This window comes from Dasypus novemcinctus, chromosome 25, assembly GCF_030445035.2.
Source record: "Dasypus novemcinctus isolate mDasNov1 chromosome 25, mDasNov1.1.hap2, whole genome shotgun sequence".
Classification (NCBI taxonomy): Eukaryota; Metazoa; Chordata; class Mammalia; order Cingulata; family Dasypodidae; genus Dasypus; species Dasypus novemcinctus.
In genome coordinates, this window is record NC_080697.1 from 44114968 (window position 1) to 44136658 (window position 21691).

The following is a 21691-nucleotide window of genomic DNA, read 5'->3' on the forward strand; positions in this document are numbered from 1 at the left end:
TGAAAATTTGGGAGGAAGCATTTTTCTTTTTTGGCTGTTTTCTTTCTTGGCTCTTTTGATGTTTAAGATTTAGAATTTTCTGTGACTTCCTAAAAGTTTAACTGTGAATATAGAGCCAGACATTCCAGTTTCACTGGCTTAATCTTTGGGTAGTGTGTACTACTTTTAAAGCCTTTCGAGTCTAATTGAGCCCAAATGCTCCGGATGGCAAAGAAAAGCTGAGTATATACGTAGAGTGGCAAAGCTTTTTTTTTCTCAAGCAATACACCCGTTATTAGATTTCTAGTTGCTTCTTCCCCAGCCTCTGAAAATTTCTCACCCCCAGTTCTTTTTTGCATCCTTACTTGAGTTTTTCCGACCCTCCCCTCCCTCCCCCCCACCCACACACAGACAGGGGACTGTTTCTTGTTTCCTTTCGTTAAAAATGCCTACAGAGCTGGTCTTGATAGCCAGACCTCAACTCTGAGATCTGTTAGAACAAAGAAACAGTGATAGCTCAGAAGTCAGGAGAGCATGTCTGTGTATGAAGCTTTTAAAGCAAACCTTATAGAGAAGGTGCTTTGAAGGATTGGATGTCCTTGGATGTGTAAATATTTGGAGGAATGACATTGACAAGGCAGAGGGAGAAGAATGTATTCAGATCCTGGGAGAACATTCTGTTTGGGGCAAATGTGTTAAAGGAAAATAATAGGAAATCCAGTTAGGAAGATCTGTTTGGAGTACTTTGCCACTAATAAATTTAGAGTTTATTCTATAGAGGTTTATATGGAGGTTTTTGAGCAAGAATGTGATCTCATGAGAACTGTGCATCTAGCTCAGTTAGAGGACAAGGTAAATGGCTATTTTAGAATTCAAAACAAGGACTTGTGAAAATATGACTGGGATTATGATGGTAGGAATGGAGAGGAGGGCCCAGTTTTTACAAATATTTTGGAGCCATAACAGGAGTTGACAATTGATGGGATATTGAAGGCAAAGAAAAATGAAACATCGAAGATGACTGAAGGTTTGATGATCTATATCTTGGAAAATGGCCTTGCTATGTGGCATGAATCGCCCACAGGATCCAGAGCAGGATTTTTATGTTTGGTTATTTTAAGTTTTATTTTCAAGTTCAATGGAATCGTTTAGAGAGAAGCTGAAAATAAGTAGATGTGGATACATGAAAGTGGTTGGGATTGGTGTTATGGGGTAGGGAATCAAGAGTTGACAATGGGAACCACGAGACTGGGTAAACTGCTGAAGGAGACCAGGTCAAGGAACAGGAAAGGCAGAGAGAGCACCTTTGTTTGTAGTTGGGAGAAGGAAAAAGAGCAGAGTAAGATGAGGAGGAAGTCTACTAAAAAGCAAGGTGAGAGAGTTTCCTCCAGCAAGAGCAGTCGGTCGTACGGCGACCTAGCCAGAAAGACAGTTGAGAAGGAAGTCTTTGGTGACCCAAGTCTTATGCCCCTTTTCCAGGGAAATAAGTTTTGTCTTGCTTTTTGCCTTTGACTTCAGGTTACCACTACAATGACCTCGTGTCCCCGCAGTACCTGAATCTGATTGCCAACCTCTCGGGGTGCACGGCTCACCGACGCGTGAACAACTGCTCAGACATGTGCTTCCACCAGAAGTACAGGACGCACGACGGGACGTGCAACAACCTCCAGCACCCGATGTGGGGGGCCTCCCTGACGGCCTTCGAACGCTTGTTAAAATCCGTGTACGAAAACGGGTTCAACACACCACGAGGCATTAACCCCAACCGCCTGTACAACGGGCACGTGCTCCCCATGCCCCGCCTGGTGTCGACGTCCCTCATCGGGACCGAGACCGTCACCCCCGATGAGCAGTTCACCCACATGACCATGCAGTGGGGCCAGTTCCTCGACCACGACCTGGACTCCACCGTGGTGGCCCTGAGCCAGGCCCGCTTCTCCGACGGGCAGCACTGCAGCTCCGTCTGCAGCAACGACCCTCCTTGCTTCTCCGTCATGATCCCCCCCCACGACCCCAGGGTCCGCAGCGGCGCCCGCTGCATGTTCTTCGTGCGCTCCAGTCCCGTCTGTGGCAGCGGCATGACCTCCCTGCTCATGAACTCCGTGTACCCCCGGGAGCAGATCAACCAGCTCACCTCGTACATCGACGCCTCCAACGTTTACGGGAGCACGGAGCACGAGGCGCGAGAAATCCGGGACCTGGCCAGCCACCGGGGGCTGCTGAGGCAGGGCATCGTGCAGCGGTCCGGGAAGCCACTGCTGCCTTTCGCGACAGGGCCTCCCACGGAATGTATGCGAGACGAGAACGAGAGCCCCATTCCCTGCTTCTTAGCGGGGGACCACCGGGCCAACGAGCAGCTGGGCCTGACGAGCATGCACACGCTGTGGTTCCGAGAGCATAACCGCATCGCCACGGAACTGCTCAGACTGAATCCCCACTGGGACGGCGACACGCTCTATTATGAGACGAGGAAGATCGTTGGGGCAGAGATTCAGCACATCACCTACCAGCACTGGCTTCCCAAGATCCTCGGCGAGGTGGGCGTGAAGATGCTGGGCGAGTACAAAGGGTACGACCCCGGGGTCAACGCGGGCATCTTCAACGCCTTCGCCACGGCGGCGTTCAGGTTCGGCCACACGCTCATCAATCCCATCCTCTACCGCCTGGACGAGAACTTTGAGCCTATTCCTCAGGGCCACATACCCCTGCACAAAGCCTTCTTCTCTCCCTTCCGCATCGTCAACGAGGGGGGCATCGACCCGCTCCTCCGAGGGCTGTTCGGGGTGGCGGGGAAGATGCGGGTGCCCTCTCAGCTGCTGAACACAGAGCTCACAGAGAGGCTTTTCTCCATGGCCCACACGGTGGCCCTGGACCTGGCTGCCATCAACATCCAGAGAGGCCGGGACCACGGGATCCCGCCCTACCACGACTACAGGGTCTACTGCAACTTGTCGTCGGCTCACACGTTCGAAGACCTGAAAAATGAAATTAAAAGTCCCGAAATCCGGGAGAAGTTGAAAAGGTGAGTCCTAAAGGAACCCTGATTTTGAATCTTCATATGCCAACTTCAGGTGAAAAAGAAAAACCACCACCACTCCCACAAAAAACAAACCCGAAGCTGTGGGTATTTTTTTGGCTGTTACTTGTCTCTATATTTAAGTTTTTGGTTGTGTGCATGAGGTGTCACCCAAGATGGGCAAGAGCCTTGAGTAAGGCATCTGGCAGATCAGACATGCTCCTGTGCCCTGCTGGAGCAGAGGACAGACAGACGGGCGGACAGGTGGGATAAAGTCAGGTCTCACGGCAGCCCCCCATGCTCGTGAGCCGGGCCTCGCTGAGCTGTGCTGAGGTGTGAGCTGAGGGAGGTAAGCTGTGCTGCTCCGGCAGAGGCCTTTGACTGGAGAGAGAAAGAGTGTGTGAAGGGAAAAATGCCAGCACAGATATTGTGTCTGCTTCTGGGCTTTAGGGACAAGGTTCCTCCTTTCCTATCAGGAAGAGGGAAGAGCTTGAGTTTGCTGTTGGCAGAGTAGGGTACCGGGAAGACCACTTCCCCTGGCTTTGGCTCGTAGCCCCTCCCTGCCTTCCCCGTGTTACCCAGCAGGCTGGGCGGGAAGAGCCAGATCCTCCCTAACCGTTGACAGGAAACCTTCCACGCCGCCTCTGAGAGCACCTCTCCACCGCCAGAGTCAGTCTCACTGGCCTCGAGTTACAGATCCCAGCCAGATGCAGTGTCAGTGAGCCTTTCAGTAAGATAGGCTCCCCCAGAAGACGGAAGCCCCCTGGGTAATTAGCTCTGAGGGGAAGCTTCAGGATCATTCTGTGTAGCCCCTTCACTTGGCAGGGAGAGCGAAGACCCCCGCACTGTGCTGCTGATTACTAAGTACTACCGAGGGGCTACAGGTGGGGTTTCCTGGCTTCAGTCTCTTTCCCCTCAACCTCTGAAGTAATGTAATTACCAATTATATTTTTAAAGTTCTCCAAAGTGTGGAGAGTCAACAGCTCTCCTATTTTTAAACCTCTTCTCTCTGTCCATTGCTCATTAAACTTCGTTGTTCATGCTCTTTCTACCAATTTCATTGGACGCAGTCTTTTATGGAAATGAAAATAACCGCTCATGAGAGTGAGAGTTTTTACCGTAATGATCTTTCACAGTCCATGCACTTAACTCTGTCATGTTGTGTATTTAAATATGTTAATTCCCATATGAAAGAATTGCTTAAAAAAGTCTTCCTGCTTAAGGCTCTCTCAGCAGGTTTCTGAACCCTTTCAAGTTTACTGGCACTGATGTTAGAACAGTATTTAATTAGAATCTGACCTGTGCCGTCTGGAGAAAAGTGATTTCTACTAGTAATTGATTGCAAGTTATGAAGAAGTGAACATAATGTCCTAATAAGCTGCCATATGTTCCAATATTCATTTAAATAATAATATTAAAGCGCTGACCTATGTAAATGTATACATACTCACCAGCACAACGTATTTTTCAACCTTATTTTGGTCACAGTTTTGCTTAATTAGGATTTATGTGAACTGTCTGTATATTTTATGTGCTTAAATATACTCCTTTGTTCTTGTCCAGACTGAAATGGATTACTTTTTCCAGTCATTTCTCTCGTCTGCCAAACTTAGTTTGAAAAAGTTCAAAGGAGTCGGCAGTCCAACTTTGTGTCTCTGGCAGATTTATGGGCCTATGCTCGTTATTTGCAATAGACCCTGGTGAAGAAATTAAATATTGTTTGCCGCATATTAAACCATTAATTTTTTTTTTTCTAAGTCAACCCATTATTTACTAAGTGAAATTGTCAGCTGGAGAAATAAGACATACGTACATGAAAAGTTAAATGGTGATACAAGACCGTCTCAGGGCCCATCGTGGCCTGGGAGAGGATTTCGGGAGGAAGTGGGAATTTTTTCTCTCCAGACCCTAAGGAAGCACATACTTAACCATCTATTTTATGGGGACCCAATTAAATTTTTCTTTTTTATTTCAAGATTAGCAAGGCCAGTGGGACGCGAACAGGATTTACCTTGAGTCTGCGTGTAAGCTCTGCCCCCGCTTAGCTTCATGAACTTGGGGAAGGTGCTCAGCCCACAGGGCCTTTGTTTCCCCCTTTAGGAAAGTAGTACTTTGAGCTAGAGTGGCGGCTTTGAACTTGTTTTTTTTTTTTTTTAATTAATTAATTAATTGTTTGGGTCTGCTCATCTTTTTAGGAGACTCCGGGAACTGAACCCGGGGCCTCTGTTGTGGGAGGGAGGCCCTAATCGCCTGAGCCCCACCTCCCCTCCCGGTTTGTTGTGTCTTTCGTTGTGTTTCCTCGCTGGGTCTCCGTTGTGTCATATTGTGGTATCAGCTTGCCCTGCTAGCCCGTAGCATCAGCGCGCTGCCCTTCTCATCTTCTTTAGGAGGCACGGGGAACCAAGCCTGGGATCTCCCACGTGATAGGCACGTGCCCAGCTGCTTGAGCCACATCCGCTTCCCTGAACTTGTTTTTGAATCCCCAACATGCCTAAGTGATAGGAATCCGGGAGTGATGGATTACTTCAGGAGGTGGGAGGTAGAGGGAGCAGATAGATGAGGAGCTCCCACCTTAGGGCCAGGAGTGATGTTGGGTTTGGAAAAAGACCCCAGAAGATTCTGATAGACCTACTCCTTGCCTTCCATTAGTCACTGGGCCAGATGATTCTAGGAAGCTTTCTAGCTGTATTTGCATCATAATAGCTATTTTATGATCTCTTAGAAATTCTGTATTGGTGTCTTTGAAATTAGAAAAAAAAAAGAGCACAATGTATCCTTCTTTTAAACTTCACTCTCAAAGACCATGTTCTAAAACTGTATTTATTTTACTTGTAGGAGATAAATGGCCACTGGGGACATAAAGGCTACACACATCTCCTTAGCTTCTTAGTGGCAAGCTCTCTGTCTTGATTCTAGGGGTTAGGCCACTATCCTTATTTCGAGCTCTGTGGAGAAGAAAAGTCTGAATTTTAGAAGAGATATTTTAAAATTCTACTTGAGCCTTTAGTAGCAGTTGAAACTAAACCACCTCTTGCCTCATGGAGACTTTTGGCTATTATAAAAGATTAGATAAGAATGATTTGTAATAAAGTTGACAGTTCTTTGCTTGTAAGGATATATTTTTAAGGAGTTGGAAGAAGTTGATGAAATGTTTGTCATTAAGTATTAACTTAGTCTTTCATACACTGTCTGCTTAGTAAATATTTTCTTTATAGCAAATACGTCTTCCATTTTTATCTTTTAAAAATACACGCCTATAGCTGTATATAATTTGTGTGTTCATATATTATGGAAAAAAACACTGAAAGGGTTTACAATATAATGTTAAGAATCATTCCATTTGAAGGGTAGGTTAAGGTAAGGTTTTAATTTTCTTATGTTTTCTGGCTTTTCTAAACTTCTTATAATAATAAATACATTCATATAATAATAAATATAAATCCTATAGATATGAAAAAAATTTTAAAGTATGATGAATAGCTGTTTTAAAGAAGTAAAGATGAGTTTTCTGTATTAGGCAAAAATCTGAATAATATAAAAGTGAGAGAAAAAAATGACTCTCTTTCATATTTGCTCTGATTTTGACCGTACTGTCAAGTAAATTTAAAAGGTTGTTTTCTTTTTCTTTTGGTAGGTTATACGGCTCACCATTAAACATAGATTTATTTCCTGCCCTCATGGTGGAAGATTTGGTTCCTGGTAGCAGACTTGGGCCCACACTGATGTGCCTGCTGAGCACACAGTTTAAACGCTTGCGAGATGGGGACAGGTAAAGAAACGCAGTAGAGAAAAGACTGTTTTTAAGTGTAACATTTTTAGGAGTCAGGAAAGAGGAGAATAATTTGGTGGTGGCTCCACATTCAGGCTAAATGTAAAGAAAATGCCTTAATCCTTTAGTAGTCTTTGAGAGCAATTCTATACATTGTTCCGTGTTTCCTGACACCACAGCATCACAACATAACCGTACTGAATTCAAGGATTCTTCGTGTATTCATTATATTCATATTAAGTATTTTTAATAATGGTATTTTTGTTCTTGGAAACCTATTGGACAATCCATACAGTTGAACCATTGCAGAAGTTTAGAGGAGTTTGAACTTTTAGCAAGATTTAAAAATGTCAGTTTTAGTTTATCACTACTAGTTTGGTTTAATATGTTGACAAGATAGTCCCTTCCTAGTGACAGTTCCTTTTTCTAGATAGCTTATGTGCTATGTCCCATTCTTCTTAGTTCTGATAACTTAACCTGCTTACTATTCTTGTTTGTAGTCCAAGAGTTTTGGTTTTTGATTTGGTCTCTTTTTTTTTCCTTAAAGAAAAGTGTGCATATCGGAGTCAATTGCTAATTGACTACCTAATTGAAACCAGTGATTTCTGTGTTGTTGGTGAAACTTGGTAGAGGAGTATTTTTTTTTTAAATGGAGAGAATATTTTAATTCGGCTACCTTGAGCTTTGAGGTTCCTTGTGATGATCTGCTGTTTTCATTTTGGTGAAATACAGGCTGTGGTATGAAAACCCCGGGGTGTTTTCCCCTGCCCAGTTAACCCAAATCAAGCAGACGTCCCTGGCCAGGATACTGTGCGACAATTCCGACAACATCACCCGTGTGCAGAGGGATGTGTTTAGAGTGGCAGAATTCCCCCACGGATATGGCAGTTGTGATGAGATTCCCAAAGTGGACCTAAGGATGTGGCAGGATTGCTGTGAAGGTTTGTATTTTTAAAGATTCATTGCTTTTCACTTCTGATTTTTTTTTTTTCCTTTTCCATTGCCAGTTTTGGTGAATTCTTAATGTGTGCTAAAATGCTAGCTCTTAAGAGTGAAAAATTGGAAACAAAATATTTAAATACTGAGGAATGTTGTGGAGCCAGAAAAAAAAAATAGTGATTTTGAGGACTCTGGGATGAGATGGAATAATATTTTTTATTTGTGAGCACCAAAATATTAAGTAAAAGATGCAGGAAACAAAACATTAATAAGGTATATTCCTAACTTGTCTTAAAAAACATATGATTACTTGTATTAGAAAAAGATTACAAAGTAGTTTCCAGAAAAGTATATCAGACGTCCATTTTTCTTTTCAAAAACTTATGCTGGGTTTTCTAAATTGCTGTAATAATTTGTGTAATCAGAGAAAAAATGCTATAAAATATCTTCTAAGGAAGTAAAAAATGCCATGCAGTTATAAGGTATATTCATTCTTATGAGCTTGGAGCCCTTTATAAGCGGTCCGAGAGGTTCACCCATCCAGTCAAGTCAGTGTGCATTTTCTTGCTCTGCCGTCAGCTGCTCGTTTTACCAGCAGGCAGGTTTATGTGGCTCCTGGAGCCATATTTTCAGTTCCTACGTACATTCCTCAATCCCATTCCTGGTTAACCTAGATTTCCATTTTCTGATTTGAATGTAATTTTGGCTTTCTTCAAACTATGATCAAGGATCCAAGGAATAGTAAAGCTGGAAGGGACTTTGTGAACACATCTTCTCTCACCCTACTGTTTTGCGGGTGAGGAAAATACACATCAGGGAGATGAGGTGACTCAACCAGGCCTCACAGCTGGCTGGCAGGGGAAGATAAGACTAGAACCATGGTTCCTAACCCAACACGCCTTGGACTCTGGTGCCGTTGGGTCATTTGTAGTTCAAGAACATTATTATTATTATTATTATTATTATTTATTATTACTGAAATAATGAAAATGCTTTAATACTGATTGAAGTGATGAACACACAGCTGTGCGATTATGCCAGATACCATTGATAGTACACTTTGGATGAATTGTATGTTTATTAATATGTATCAGTAAAATGGATTTGTTTAAAAATTATAAAAAATTTAAAAAAAGAGCAAACCTACGAAGTTCAGAAAATACGAAACTGTTTTCTCTTCCACCTTTTTTTTTCCTGAAGCAATAGTTCTGGTCAGGTTGTTATTTTAAATCTAAGCATAGAAATCTGGTTGAATATAGGGAGCTCTGTTTTAGCAGCTTCACTTAAGTGTGGGTATATGTATTTATGCAAAATAGGATTCATAATGTGATAGAAGAATTCACTTAAAAATTAAAATTGTGTTTGGTTGTTAACAGTTTTCTAAATCATTTGTATTCTGGTTAGTGTATCTGTTGGAAACCTTTATCTAGTTTTGGGTTTTTTTTGTTTTTGTTTTCTTAAATATATTCTCACTGGTTTATTCAGTCCACAATGCCTTTCAATATGCATGGCAGGGAATTTGATTCTTGTATTTGCAGAAAATTGTCCTCTTTGAAAATCATTGGGAAAAGTCAATTCTTGTTATTCTCAGATGCAAAAATTTCATTTTCTGATAACTTTACCAGGTTCCTTTAGCTGCTTAAGCAGCAGGGCCAGATTTTCTGTTCTTTTGCTCAGAAAACCCAAATGCCTTTTAAAGACTTAATCTTTTAAAGCCAGGCTTTGTATTCCATTATCATTTTATGAGTCTTTTTTTTTTCTTCAAACTGTCTGTTGGACTGTTTGGGAAATTTAGCTACTTGAAGCAATTTCTGACATAGTTGATCCTGGATACTTTTCCTTCTCAAAATAGCAGGCATGGCCCTAAGCTGACAAAACTAAAAGAATGCTTTATAAGCTTTACCTATTTCTATTTCAGCCCAAAGGTGCCATATCTAAAATATAGCAGAAAAAGGAAAAAAATTAGCATTTCACAGGACTCAATGTTGATTGCAATATTCTTTTCAATTCAGGTTTTAAAAATGACTTGTTTAAAGCAAACTTTCTTGAGCTGTACCTCTTAATCATTTCAGTTTTTTCTTTTGAAACCAAAGTATGATACTTGTACGTAAGAAACAGAAGCAGTAATACCTGGGGAGATACAGTTTCTTTTTTGTTTGATGAAATTGAAAATTCTTTTGGGGATAATGAGTTACAGGGTCAAAGAATACATACACACACACACCACACACACATGCATGTAATTTTAAATGATTGGAATAATTATCGAAGTAGTACAAAGGACTCCTGTACTTCACGTCAGTTATTAACATTTTGCCATATATTGTTTCCATTCTCTTTCTCTCTACCTATATGCATACACATATGTAAACATAAACATTATATATTGTTTATACGTTAGGTTGGTGCAAAAGGAATTGCGGTTTCAGATCATGAATTTTAAATCATTATTACTAGGCTCAAACACATCTTTATTAATCAAAACAGGAACCATTACAATCAACACATTTTTGCCAATGAGAAATAAGTTTGCTTACTCCTGTAGCATAAAAATCTATGCTTCAGGATTCAACAAACTCTTAGAAAACATTTTCTATATCCTGCTGGTTGTGGAAGTGTTTTCCCTTTAAAAAGTTATCAAGATGCTTGAAGAAGTAGTCTTTCAGTGAGAGGCCAGATGAATATGGCAGATGAGGCAAAACTTCATAGCCCAATTCATCAACTTTTGGAGCATTGGTTGAGCGACGTGTGGTTAGGTGTTGTCAAGGATAAGAATTGGGCCTTTCTGTTGACCAAGGCTGGCTGCAGGCATTGCAGTTTTCGGTGAATCTCATCAATGTGCTGAGCCTCCTCCTCAGACGTAATGGTTTCGCCAGGATTCAGAAAGCTGTAGTGGATCAGACCCGCAGCAGACCACCAAAGAGTGACCATGACCTTCTATTGGTGCAAGTTTGGCTTTGGGAAGTGCTTTGGAGCTTCTTCTTGGTCCAGCCATTGAGCTGGCTGTCACCGGTTGTCATATAAAATCCACTTTTCGTTGCACGCCACAATCTGATCGAGAAACGGTTCCTTGTTGTTGCGTAGAATAAGAGAAGACGGCACTTCAAAAACGATTGTTTTTGATTTTCAGTCAACTCATGAGGCAACCACTTATCAACCTTTTTCACCTTTCCAATTTGCTTCAAATGCCACACGACCATAGAATAGTCATCATTGAGTTCTTCGACAACTTCTTTTTTTTTTTAAAGATTTATTTATTTATTTAATCCCCCCCCCTCCACCGGTTGTCTGTTCTCTGGTGTTTATTTGCTGCATCTTGTTTCTTTGTCCGCTTCTGTTGTCGTCAGCGGCATGGGAAGTGTGGGCAGCGCCATTCCTGGGCAGGCTGCACTTTCTTTCGCACTGGGCGGCTCTCCTTACGGGGTGCACTCCTTGCGCATGGGGCTCCCCTATGCGGGGGGCCACTCCTTGCGTGCATCAGCACTGCGCATGGGCCAGCTCCACACGGGTCAAGGAGGCCCGGGATTTGAACCGCAGACCTCCCATGTGGTAGACGGACGCCCTAACCACTGGGCCAAGTCCGTTTCCCTCGACAACTTCTTTTGTAGTTTAAGAGGATCAGCTATGATGATTGCTCTCAATTGGTCTTGTCAACTTCTGATGGCCAGCCACTATGCTCCTCATCTTCAAGGCTCTTGTCTCCTTTGCAAAACTTCTGAACCACCACTGTACCGTACATTCATTAGCAGTTCCTGGGCCAAATGCGTTGTTGATGTTGTGAGTTGTCTCTGCTGCTTTACAACCACCATTTTGCACTCAAAGAAAATGGCTCGAATTTGCTTTTTTGTCTAATGTCATTTCTGTAGTCTAAAATAAATAGGAAATAAACAGCAAGTAATAAGTCATTAGCAAAAAAAAAACATAAAGCAAGAAATGCACATTAAAGTGATGTATAACATAACCTTATTTATTTAAGAATGTATGCCAATATCAAATGGCAAATTTCAGCAATGCAAAACTGCAATTACTTTTGCATACCAGTTTTCTAAACCATTTGAAGAAGTTGCAGACATCCTGCCACTTTATTCCTAAATAATTTACTTTACTGTGTGTGATCAAAATTGGAAAACATAACATAGATAAAATATTGTTTTCTATTGTACAGACCTTACTCAAGTTTTGCCAGTTGCTCCAGTAAGGCCCTTTCATATCATTTTTAAAAAAAGATTTATTTATTTATTTATTTCTCTCCCCTTCCCCCCCACCCCGGTTGTCTGTTCTCTGTGTCTGTCTGCTGCGTCTTCTTTGTCCGCTTCTGTTGTCAGCAGCACGGGAATCTGTGTTTCTTTTTGTTGTGTCATCTTGCTGTGTCAGCCCTCCGTGTGTGCGGCGCCATTCCTGGGCAGGCTGCACTTTCTTTTGCACTGGGCGGCTCTCCTTACGGGGTGCACTCCTTGCGCGTGGGGCTCCCCTACGTGGGGGACACCCCTGCATGGCACGGCACTCCTTGCCTGCATCAGCACTGTGCATGGGACTGCTCCACACGGGTCGAGGAGGCCCGGGGTTTGAACCGCAGACCTCCCATGTGGTAGACGGATGCCCTAACCACTGGGCCAAGTCCGCCGCCTTCATATCATTTTATATACTAAACCAGAATTTCGTCTAGAATCATGAATTATATTTCATTTGCATATGTCTTTTTTCTCTTCAAATCTGGAACAGTTTCTCAGCCTTGCTTTACCTTTATCCTTTTTGTAGAATTTTCCTCTGTTTAGGTTTGTCTCATTTTTCCTTTTTTGTCACAGATTGAGGTTATGTGTTTGGGCAGAATTCTAGATAAGCAATTTTGTGTTCTCAGGAAGCACATGATGTCATTTTGTTCTGTGATTGGTGACAGTGACTTGGACTACTTGGTTAAAATGTCTGTACATGTTTGACCAAAAAAAGGTGGGGGAGAGAGGGGTGGGCTGTGAAAAATGTTAGAAGAGTTAGAAAAATGTACATTTTTCCACTTTTAAATTGAACTCCTATTATAAGCCTGGAATGCATCTGGGCTAGATTATTTTGAAATCCCACTGAAACTGGTACTATTTCCTCTAAATGAGCAGATGCTCGCCATGTGGATTTTAACCTTAGAACTCTGGTCACCTTCTGCTTTTAGAGCCTCTTTCTGAGGTATTTAGGCACATGTGCGTGGTGGAGGTATCGTCTGTGTGATGAGCAGCTTCCACGAGTGCTGGGTGGGGAGCTGGGTGCCGGGTCCCAGGAAGACAGCTTGCTGATGGCCTCCTCGTGGGTGGCAAGGGGTCTGCGGTACCAGCATGGGCGCCTGCCTTAGAGTGAGTGGCAGAGACCTGCGGAACATTGCTGGCCATGATGGTGGCAGCGTTCCCCCGTGGTCACGTTTCACTGGAAACTCTTGGGTCTGGGGATGGTGTCTACACTGCAGCAGTTCTCCACCCTTGTGCCTGGCCATCACGTTGGGTCCTTCCACCCTCCCTTGTTGCATGAAAATCCGAACTAGAGTGCTGTGCCGTGTTGGCCGAAACTGGTGTCCATCACTGCAGATGGGATATTTTGAATTGGGCACGGCATGTGGAAAATACTAGAGAAGGCACACCGGCTCGCATTGAGCCAGGCGATCTGCTCTTATTAGAAGCAAGCCAGAGCAGACTGGAGAAAAGTAAATCATGTGAAACTGTGTTTATGTTTCTACAGGGGACCTTCCCCAGACGTACACAATCTGGAATGGGATTTTTGAGCTGAAAATAATCCTCCCCCTCCTGCTTCAGAAATGTTTAGGCTCCCGGCTCACTTCAAAGGAGATGCTAGGAAAGCACTGGCAAGGAATTAGGCTCTAATCAGAGCTATTCTGGTCCTGGGAGAAGCTGTGGCTGTGAAGTCGATGAGCTGCTGTTCAGCTGATTTATTTGTGTCTCTGGGAGCCATTTGAGAAACACTGTTCTTTTTGTTTCCTTGAGGTGAATGGTTGGTAGAGCCAGCATTCTAGATTCGAATCAGATGCTAAATAGTTAGCTGTTAAAGTAAACTAAAGTCCTTTTAGTGGAATTAGCTGTTTTATGATTTGGGCAGCAAGGAGTCAGGAGATCCTGATATTGAAGAATGCTGGCTATTTTACTTTCTACCAATATCAAGAAAAAGCTAGATCAGGAAAATGATATGCGGCCCTTTCACAGTGGGAGAGGAGAGTGATCAAAGGTGTCTGCTTCAGTTTATTCTTCCTATCAGTTTTCTCTCATGTGGTATCAACCTCAGTCCTTTCTTGAGGCTTTTGAATTTTGCAAAGGAACATATTTTTAAAAGTATTTTTGATTAGAGAAGTTGCAAGCTTATAAAATAATCATGCATAATGTGCAGAATTCCCCTCCACCAATACCTTACATTTTTGTGGAACATTTGTTACAAATTATGAAAGAACATGATCAGGCTATTACCAGTAACTCTGGTCTGTAGTGTACACTTGGTATATATTTTCCCTACCTCCCCTTTTATTAACAGCAAAGGGCCATATTTGATCTCCACGCCCCTTCTCAGCCAGGCACTGTCCCAGGCACGGAGGTAGCAGGCAGAGGAGGCACAGCCACGCCCTCTGCCGGGAAGCAGACAGAACACCAGATCAGTCTGTCCGGGGGTGTGTAGACAGCAGCCAGCGGCGGTGCGGCACTGAGGAGGACCATCCTCTGGTCAGAGGCCTCGGGAAGGAAACCTCAGCAGAGACCAGAAGTTGAACAGGAGTCAGGAGAGCAAGAGGGGAAGGCACGTGTGTCACTCCCAAGGAGAGGACGTGGAAGCAAGACTCAGGGTGATGCGGTGGGAAGTACGTTAGAAAGTTCTCCAAGAGCACTGTGTTAAGGGGGCAGCGGTGGAAGCCACGGCCCAGCAAGCTGAAGTCCTTGGAATGCCGTATCCAGGGGAAAGGCAAGCCATGGAAGGGTTGGTTTTTTTTTAAGATTTATTTCCCCTCTCCCCCCACCCCGGTTGTCTGTTCTCTGTGTCTATTTGCTGCATCTTCTTTGTCCGCTTCTGTTGTCAGCGGCACGGGAATCTGTGTTTCTTTTTGTTGCGTCATCTTGTTGTGTCAGCTCTCCCTGTGTGTGGCACCATTCCTGGGCAGGCTGCGCTTTCTTTCACGCTGGGTGGCTCTCTTTATGGGGTGCACTCCTTGTGCGTGGGGCTCCCCTATGCGGGGACACCCCTGTGTGGCAGGGCACTCCTTGTGCGCATCAGCACTGCGCATGGGCCAGCTCCACACGGGTCAAGGAGGCCCGGGGTTTGAACCGTGGACCTCCCATGTTGTAGGCGGACGCGCTAACCACTGGGCCAAGTCCGCCGCCACGTGAAAGGGTTTTAAACAATGGCGTGGCTGGATAACTTGGTGGAGGAGGTATGGGAGTGGCATCGGCTGCAGTCAGGCCAGAGGCTCTGGAGAAGCACATCTGACAGATAAGGAGGACTCCCATGGCGATGGAGCTGATGGACTGGGTTCTGCAAATGAGGAGAGGGGTAAAAACCAACCAGACCAGGTATTTGGTTAAATGTGGCTACAAGGTGAGGCTATTTTAGAAACACCTGAATCATGGCCTTTAATATAAGGATATCTCACTTTCATTTCACAAACATGCCCTAAGGTTTGTTAATATATGTATGAAAAGGTGTACTTATTTTTTTCTAAGATCAGAATATGCTGCAGCTAATACACTTCTTTGTGCTTTCATTCCAGACTGTAGGACAAGGGGACAGTTTAACGTCTTTTCGTACCATTTCCGAGGCAGACGGTCTCTTGAGTTCAGCTACCAGGAAGACAAGCCCACCAAGAACCCACGACCACGGAAAACACTGAGGTACAGCTGATTATGTGGGGAAACTTGGGTAGAGAGCTAACGCCCACCCTCCTGGAAAGAGTTCTGAAAATCCCACCGGTAGTGGCTCTGTGTTATTTTCCGGGGACTGTGCTGTCTGCCACGAGGCCCACCTTAGGGCCAGTGTTAGCCCCCGCCCTGGCGGCTGGGAGCGCGACGGGCCTGCAGCCCACGCCCTGCCGGTCTGCCCCGCACAGGCTGCAGCTCACTGCCTCGATCGAGCCGCAGTGCCAGGCAGCCCTCCCCGGTAGACTAGGCACCTGCCCTTCCAGAAACTGGCTTTTCCTTTGCACGGAAGGCAGGACTTGAACTCGTGTAAAGTGACCCCAGCCATAACCTGCTGAGATTATAACCGACTTCTCCTCCTCCCCACGCCCCTTGCCACAGCGTTGTGAAGCACAGTAAACATTTCAATAACGCCACCTCAGCATCCCAGGAGCGCGCAGATATCCCAGGGACAAATGACTTCAAGGAATTTGTTCTGGAAATGCAAAAGACCATCACAGACCTCAGAAAACAGGTAACAGGAGGTGGGAGCCTCCTCTGTCTTCTTGAACTCCACAGTGAGTGTTTTCAACAGCGTGAATCCCTCCTCTAGTTCACGAGTCACATTTTAGGTCTTAGGTGATTCCGAAGGTGCAGATTCGGCTGCGGCACCTCACAGTAATCCTTCGTCCTGCCATCTCCATGGCCTGGAATCTCTGGTGAACGCTACTTCCATTTGCAGCTGGGCCACGCTGAGCTGCTGTCCTCAGGTTTTCCAGGGTGGAGGTCCCTCAGGGAGTGGGTTACGGGGGCGGGGAGGCCTGAGAGCTGCTAAAAGCGGTGCTGTTGGGAGCGGATGGAGCTCAGTGGTTGAGAGCCTGCTTCCCAAGTACAAGGTCCCGGGTTCAATTCCTGGTGCCTCTTAAAAAAAAAGAAGTGGCACCGTCGGCTGCGGGGCTGCTGACTGTGAGGTGTGGGTGGTGCCACGTGGGGCCTGGGTACTGCCACCTCCTCCTGCGTGCTGGAGACGCTGGTGGCGGGTGCACCTCTGAACATACCCAGAATTGGGGTGGGCCAGGAGAATCCAAACCTGAAATCCCATTCTTTGCCACTTCTTCAGTAAGGACTTTTATTTGGATTTACACCATGGTTTATATTTTAGACTACACAGTTTTCTAAATTTTTAGTTATCTTATGTTTTACATTATGGTTTACATTTTAGCCTATAGACTCTTATACATTTTTGGTGTAATTTAACATGTCCTATATCCATCATTGCATAATCTTGTGGAACACTTCCATTGCCCCACAGCTACACTGATTCCATCCATTCAACACCTCTTTCCCCCTCCCCTCAGGGCCCACCATGACAACCAATCTTCATTACTTGAGGGACCATAGTCAGAGATACTTGCAACAACATTAAGGGCTTGACATGTTCAACTGCCCTAACCCATTGAGAGCTGCCAATTCTCTCAAGAGATACAGTTCCCTCTGTTTGAGAACATCAGTCCTCCCCAGGATGTGGGTATACCTTCATTCTCATTGTATGGGTCTCCACCCAATGATATAACCCACTATGACAAAATGAGCACTCACACACTCCCTAGAAGCCTGCCCTGTGTCAGATGCCCCCTCTTAGGCATCTTAAACTGGTAACCTTCCTTATTATATTTTCTAAATAGTTTTGTCAACATTATAGTTTCAACCACATACCTGACAATTTCTTATGTTCCAATGTTCCCCTCCCCCTTCCCCCAATTTCTTGGGTCATCTGACCCATCCTCCCATGCCTAGCACCACTCAACCTCACGAAGTCCCACCCAAAGGTATCCCTATGCCCCCCATTTTATCCCTTCCCTGTACAAATACTTACCTTCAGCTTATAGATTTCACCCATGTATGTTTCAGCTCGCAACCTTCCTCTATCCCCCAACTTCCTTTAAGTTTATCATCTAGTCTCTAGCTTTCTGAGGCAGCTGGGTTTACTTATTTCCTATCAGAGAGGTCAGTAGTATTTGAGTAAGGACTTTTAAATCCTTGTTCCCAAGGTGTGGTAAGGAGGTACTTTGAGGCTGGGGCTTGATACATTTGATCAGGTGGCTCCGGATACAAATACCCTTGAATCAACCTATCTTACAGGTTTTACAGAGTTATTTCCCCCTCCACCCCCCCCCCCCCCAATAATGAAGACTTCTTTCTACCTTTTCTATTCTCTTCATTGGGTTTTAAGTATAATTTCACTAAAGAGAGAAAATTCCTTAAGGCTAAATAAAAGGAAGCGTGCAAACCATGAAGCTTCATACTTATATGGCCTGCTCATGCTCTGCGGTTTCCGTGACATCTGCGTGCCCGTGGTCCTCACGTGGTACTTGGAATTTTATAGCCCCAGCTCTATTCCTATATATGGTATCTTCAGTCATTAGGTTTGGAAGAGATGTGAGTTATCTTCCAGTCCTCCTCCATAATTTCCTTCTAGCAACACAGAGAGATATATTATTCTACCTTGTTCATGCAGATGTGTGTAATTTATTCTTATTATCTCTGAAGAAAACACGAGATCTGAGTTATGTTGTTCCTCTCTCTGGTTTTAAAGTAAGAAAATTCAGTCAGCCAGCAGATACTGAAATGAGTATTTGGAATCTCCTGGCTGGCTTCCAGGGGACAGAGATGACCTGGTTTGCAGGTTTTTTAGTTCCTTCCACATCTTGTGCCTGCTGCTTCTGGAGCATCAGGGATTGCCCCACTTTTTCCACAGACTTTAGACCAGAAAGCATCTAAGATCTGGTAATTTAAACATTAATTGTGTAAATGAATAATTCATGCAGAAAAGATAGTTTTCGCTTAGAAGCTTTCTCTGAGACATTTCCCTAAATTGCTTTGGCAAAATAATCTTGACAGCCTGAGTTATCACTGAGGCAGAATCATTATAAAAATTCAGGGAATAAGGTGATTTTGGCAAATTTGGATAGCATAATGTTTTTCGTAAGTAAAATAATCTGCTCTTAACCTAGTTTTGAGACCACACATGTGTGGCTGATAGGCTGTGACTTGAAATAAATGGAAGCCATTTTAATTGAAATTGACTGGTAGGAACTTGAAAAAAAATTATCTGTGGTTACTAATGTCATTTATCAAAGAGGAGCCTTATCTAGTCAAGCATACTTTATTAAAATGTTTACTGGAAGCATCATGATGTAGATGACAAATAAATTATGTCCATTCCAAGCCTCATTTATTGATTGGGTTGAGTTTCAGCTGCATGTGACAGAAAATCTAAAATAACAACAGCTTAAATGAGATGGAAGTTTCTTTTTCTCCCACAGACGTCTAGAGGTAGCTGCTGAGACCCTCCAGTGTCAGAGGGTCAAGCTCTGACCACCTTATTGCTGTATTTTGTGTGGCTTCATTTTCTAAGGTCACCGCAGGGCCCAGGGATTTTCTAGCTACCACCACCCTGCCTGTGTTTCGCCAGCAAGAGGGAAGAAAAGTGCCCGAGAATGGCATGCTCCCACTCCTGAGAGGACGATGCCAAGAAACCACAGTTCCTTGACCAGAGATTAAATCACATGGCCACACTGGGTGTCAAGAGTTTGTTGTGGGAAGCGGATTTGGTTCAACTGATAGAGCATCCGCCTACCATATGGGTCAGCATCCTGACCCGTGTGGAGCTGGCCCATGCGCAGTGCTGATGCACACAAGGAGTGCCGTGCCACGCCGGGGTGTCCCCCACATAGGGGAGCCCCACGTGCAAGGAGTGCGCCCCATAAGGAGAGCCGCCCCGTGCAAAGAGAGTACAGCCCACCCAGGAGTGGTGCCACACGCACACGGAGAGCTGATGCAGCAAGATGATGCAACAAAAAAGAATCCAAGAAGACTCAGAAGAACATACAGCGAATGGGCACAGAGAGCAGACAACGGGGGGAGGGAGAGAGAAGTAAATTAAAAATAAGAGATTGTGGGATTCCATGTTTTCTCATAAAATTCAGTGATTTTATTACTAGAGAATTAGACAGGATTTGATATTGGGTAGTAATCTGTCACATTCATTCTTTTGAAAATGTAAGTGAAGAAAGTTTTCATCATCTGGTCAGATGATGAACTGATGAACAGATGAAGAACTGATCAGTTCTTGTTTTCATACAACCCTGTGAAAATATCTTGTTTCCACGTTTGTTTTGTTTTGATAAATGTTACTATACTTTAATATATCTATATACTTCTACTATCGAAGAAGACAGTCTTCATATAATCTTGTCATTAAGATTTCGGACAAACAGGTTATCACCTGTCTACTATCTAATAAATTTGAAATTTCATAAAAGGTGTTTGAAATTATTCACCTCAAACCCTGTTCATCTTAAGCCATCATTTCAAGCAAAGAAACATATTTAATACAAGAGATGAAATCTTCCTCCGAAGTGACTAACGACAGTTTTGGCCTTGTTGTGTTTTCCTTGGCTTTACTGCAGATAAAGAAACTTGAATCCCGGCTCAGTAAAACTGAATGCACTGATGCAGAGGGTAAATCCCACACAAACAATGCAAAGTGGAAAAAAGATGCCTGCACTGTCTGTGAATGCAAAGTGAGTATGGGGAGCTTGTTTCACGACGCAGATTACATGCCGACTGCCCAAGAGTCGTAATTACGAAGCCGAAGGGGAGTGATTTTCCCAGGTGCTGGCCGGGGTTTCAGAGGTGACACTGCCTCTCACGCACCGCTCGGCCCTCCCCCTCCCCCCCCCCGGCACCCGGGGGCACCCGTTGGGGCCACACAGCTTCTCTCTTGCCAGCTGCACTCGCTGAGGAAAGCCTTAGCAGTGCAGAGTCTCTGCAGGAGCCTGTCCCTAAGGCGGGGGGCAGCGAGTGCCCACTCAGGGAAGGGGAGATCTGGGCAGGCATCTGTGCTGTCCTGCCAGCCCCACTTCGGTGACTTCGCACTGAGCTTGATAGAGACCACGAGGTGCAAAGGTCCTTAGCACCGTGGACACTTACACATGCACACACCGGCCTCTCTTCCCCCTGAGAGACAGCTGGTCAGCGCCGGCCCGCACACACGCTGACGCTGCGTTAGTCGTGGGGGAGTCGGGGCGTTTTTTTATAAAGGTGAGTAAGACGTGGTCCCTGGTGGGCAGCTCGCCTCTTCTAGTGGAAGGTGCCTGGTGAGCAGAAATTGATAACGCACTTCAGAGGTGAAACAGTTAGGTTTACAAAACTCCTTTCTCTTTGTAATTGTTTATGTTTAAACCATAACACCCTAGAACTCATTTAAGATACCGTTAAGGAGTCACCTTTTTGCGCCCTCTGAGGTCGTTATTACTCCGTTTGGCAGGTGAGAAATCCTAGGTTCCAAGCTGTTCAGGGATTTGCCAAATGTGACTGTAACTGAAGAGCCGTGTCTCTTAGACTGGGGCTGCAGCGTGCGGCTGTGCAGGTTGTGCACAGGACGCCTGGGGGAGTGGGGGCTGAAAGCCGGCCTAGGCTGCTCCTCCCAAGCCATGTGGATCCGTGCCGGCTTCGCGCTCCCAGCAGGGACGGCCGGCTACGGCCCGGGCTCAGCCTCGTGCCTTGAGACCTGCAGGCCAGGGTCTCTGCGGGACGCTGGACTGACGGCGGCTGGACGCGGGCTGTCGGCTGCCGGCCCGTGGAAGCGTGCCAGCCAGAGGCCCACGAGTTAGAGGGCCGAGTGCGCCCGGCAGCCGGAGGCGTTTTGGAAGGCCTCTGCGGAATAGAGAAGGGGAAGCAGCGCAGCGGGGTGGAGGGCTCTGCGGATGGGCCCCTCCATGGACAGGGACGCAGAGATGGGGGCAGCCGAGACCCGAGCGCGGGAGGTTTGCTCCTCCCCAGGCAGGTGGAGGATGTGACGGGGACGAGCAGCGAGAAGGGGGCTGGCTGCTGCCCAGGCTCTGTCGAAAGCTCAATGGAAAGGGGAGACGAGGACGGTAAGGAAGGCTTGGACCAGTCCCGGGGGGCACCTTCCGTGCCGGTGTGGGAAGTGTGCACTTTGTCGCCCTGTCCCTCAGGACACTGGGAGAGACCTGCTGCAGCACCGCTGGTGGTAGCTTTACGTTGAGGAGGACAGGGCAGAGCAGGGAGAGCTGTGTCCCCTCCCCCTTCTGGGCT

The 21691-nt window shown here is 45.2% G+C and overlaps 1 protein-coding gene across 3 annotated transcripts in view; it reads left to right on the forward strand.

Moving 5' to 3' along the window:
• Positions 1-21691, forward strand: part of PXDN (peroxidasin) — a 124306-nt gene that overhangs the window by 99512 nt on the left and 3103 nt on the right. For all 3 annotated transcript variants that reach the window (XM_004477673.4, XM_004477674.5, XM_071211847.1), the window contains 6 exons: positions 1498-3001; positions 6630-6764; positions 7497-7705; positions 15445-15565; positions 15971-16103; positions 20041-20154. In XM_004477673.4, the coding sequence (XP_004477730.1) occupies positions 1498-3001; positions 6630-6764; positions 7497-7705; positions 15445-15565; positions 15971-16103; positions 20041-20154 (2216 nt within the window). The remainder of the gene's footprint in view (positions 1-1497; positions 3002-6629; positions 6765-7496; positions 7706-15444; positions 15566-15970; positions 16104-20040; positions 20155-21691) is intronic.